This window comes from Lepidothrix coronata, unplaced genomic scaffold, assembly GCF_001604755.1.
Source record: "Lepidothrix coronata isolate B3197 unplaced genomic scaffold, Lepidothrix_coronata-1.0 Scaffold233, whole genome shotgun sequence".
NCBI lineage: Eukaryota > Metazoa > Chordata > Aves > Passeriformes > Pipridae > Lepidothrix > Lepidothrix coronata.
This window is the reverse complement of record NW_016690413.1, coordinates 978188-979961: the sequence shown is the minus strand read 5'-3', so window position 1 is coordinate 979961 and position 1774 is coordinate 978188. Positions and strand designations below refer to the sequence as shown.

Genomic DNA, 1774 nt, shown 5'->3' with positions numbered 1-1774 from the left:
GGGACAGGAACTACCAGCAGGGGACAGGGACCACTGCGGGGGCACTGGGACCACCCCCAAGGAAGACAGGGACCATTTGGGGGGGGTCAGGCACTATCAAGGCAGGGACAGGAACTACCAGCAGGGGACAGGGACCCCCAGGGAGGGGGTCAGGGACTCTCTGGGAGGGGGACAGGGGCACCTGGGGGGGTGGTCTCACCTTGTCGATCTCCTTCTGGCTGGTGCCCTCCTTGCGCAGCCGCTCGTACTCCTGGCACTTGCTGTGGTAGCTCTCCTTGGACTTGGGCAGCAGCTGGGCCACCCCGTGCAGGAGCTGCACGGCCTCCAGCGTCCCCGACACCTCCTCCTTGGACTGGGGGGGCACGGCGGGGTGGGCAGGGGGCTCTGGGGCACCAGGGAGGGGGGCAGGGGGAGGGGGAAACAGAGCAGTACCTTTTTGTGCACCCGGCCTTGCTCCTCCCCGTAGCGGGAGATCTCCTTGATGAGGTCGTGCAGCTTCTTCATCAGCTCCAGGTGGCACAGGGCCAGCTTGTCCGAGGAGATGCGGAAAACCTCCCACAGCGGCGCGAAAGTCCTGGGGGGGGGGGCGTGGGAAGGATCAGCGGGGTCCCCCCCATCACCCCGAGGTGCTGCAGACCCCCCTCGTACCCCAGCTGGGTCCCGTTGGTGGCCATCTTCGACAGCTTCACCATGGCCTTGGCGTAGTTCTCCTCGATGGCGGCCCTGGGGACGGCGGGGAGGGGGCTCTGGGGGTGGAGCCGGCGATCCCGGGGACCCCCCTGCCCGCCCCCAGGGTGACCCCCCGCCCCGGTACCTCTCCCGGACGAAGTCAGCCAGTTCCTTGGTGGAGATCTGCCCGTGCTTCATGTTGTGGTAGAGCACGTCGAAGCCGTGGTTCTTCTCGCCCTGCCAGGGGACACCCCCCCCTCTGTCAGCTCCCAAACCCCACCCAGCACCCCGCGGGGTGGGACCCCCACCCACATTCCCCCTCTCCCAGGACGGTGCCACCACCGGGAAGCACCATTTGGGGTGGCCTGAAGCCCCCCCCGGGGTGCACAGGGGGGTGCTGAGCCCCCCACCCTTCCCTGGATGCTCCCCGGGGAGCAGAGGCAGGAAGGGCTGGGCTGAACCCCGGCGTTCCCGGGGGTTATTTTGGGTGCCCCCCACCCTGAGGGGGTGGTTCCCCCCCTGTCCCAGCCGGGCTGGGGGTGCAGGTGGCACCACGGGGGGAAACTGAGGCAGGAGGAAGAGGAAGGTGCCGGCAGCTGCCAGAGCCCGGCAGAGACCAACCAGGAAGCACCGGCCACGCCACTTCCCCCTGCCCAGGGCACCCGGGAGGGCCGGGGATCCCCAGGGAGGGGGGGGCAGGGATGGCACCGCAGCCGCGAGACCCCCAGAGAGACCCCCAGGCACCCCCCCCACCGCCCCCCCCAGCAGTTAATTTGCAGCGTTAACGAAGGTGTCAGGCCCTGAAAACCAACCTCTCCCCAGGGTGGGGGGGCCCCCAGCAGTGGGCCCAGAGGGTGGGGGGCACCCGAGGCGGGGAGGCACCCAAGGGTGGGGGGTCCGGGCTTACCCAGAAGTGCTCGGTGAAGTAGGACATCTTGGAGGGGGGGGGCGCGGGGACCCCACAGCTCAGCTCCCAGCGCCCTGGGGGGACACCAGGACCTCAGCGGCGGGGTCTGGGGGTGCTGAGCGGATCCCCCCCCCCTCCCCGCACCACGCCTGCACGCACCGCTATTTATCAGTTTTCCCGGGAAAACGCAGCCTCGTG

The 1774-nt window shown here is 69.4% G+C and overlaps 1 protein-coding gene across 1 annotated transcript in view; it reads right to left on the bottom strand.

The window, feature by feature from the left end:
* Positions 1-1650, bottom strand: part of FCHO1 (FCH domain only 1) — a 9306-nt gene extending 7656 nt beyond the window's left edge. The window contains exons 1-6 of the mRNA XM_017834336.1: positions 1577-1650; positions 815-906; positions 649-723; positions 433-574; positions 200-352; positions 74-93 (exon numbers count right to left, since the gene is read on the bottom strand). Coding sequence (XP_017689825.1) covers positions 74-93; positions 200-352; positions 433-574; positions 649-723; positions 815-906; positions 1577-1603 — 509 coding nt within the window. The 5' untranslated portion in view covers positions 1604-1650. The remainder of the gene's footprint in view (positions 1-73; positions 94-199; positions 353-432; positions 575-648; positions 724-814; positions 907-1576) is intronic.
* Between the last annotated feature and the right edge of the window lie 124 nt (positions 1651-1774).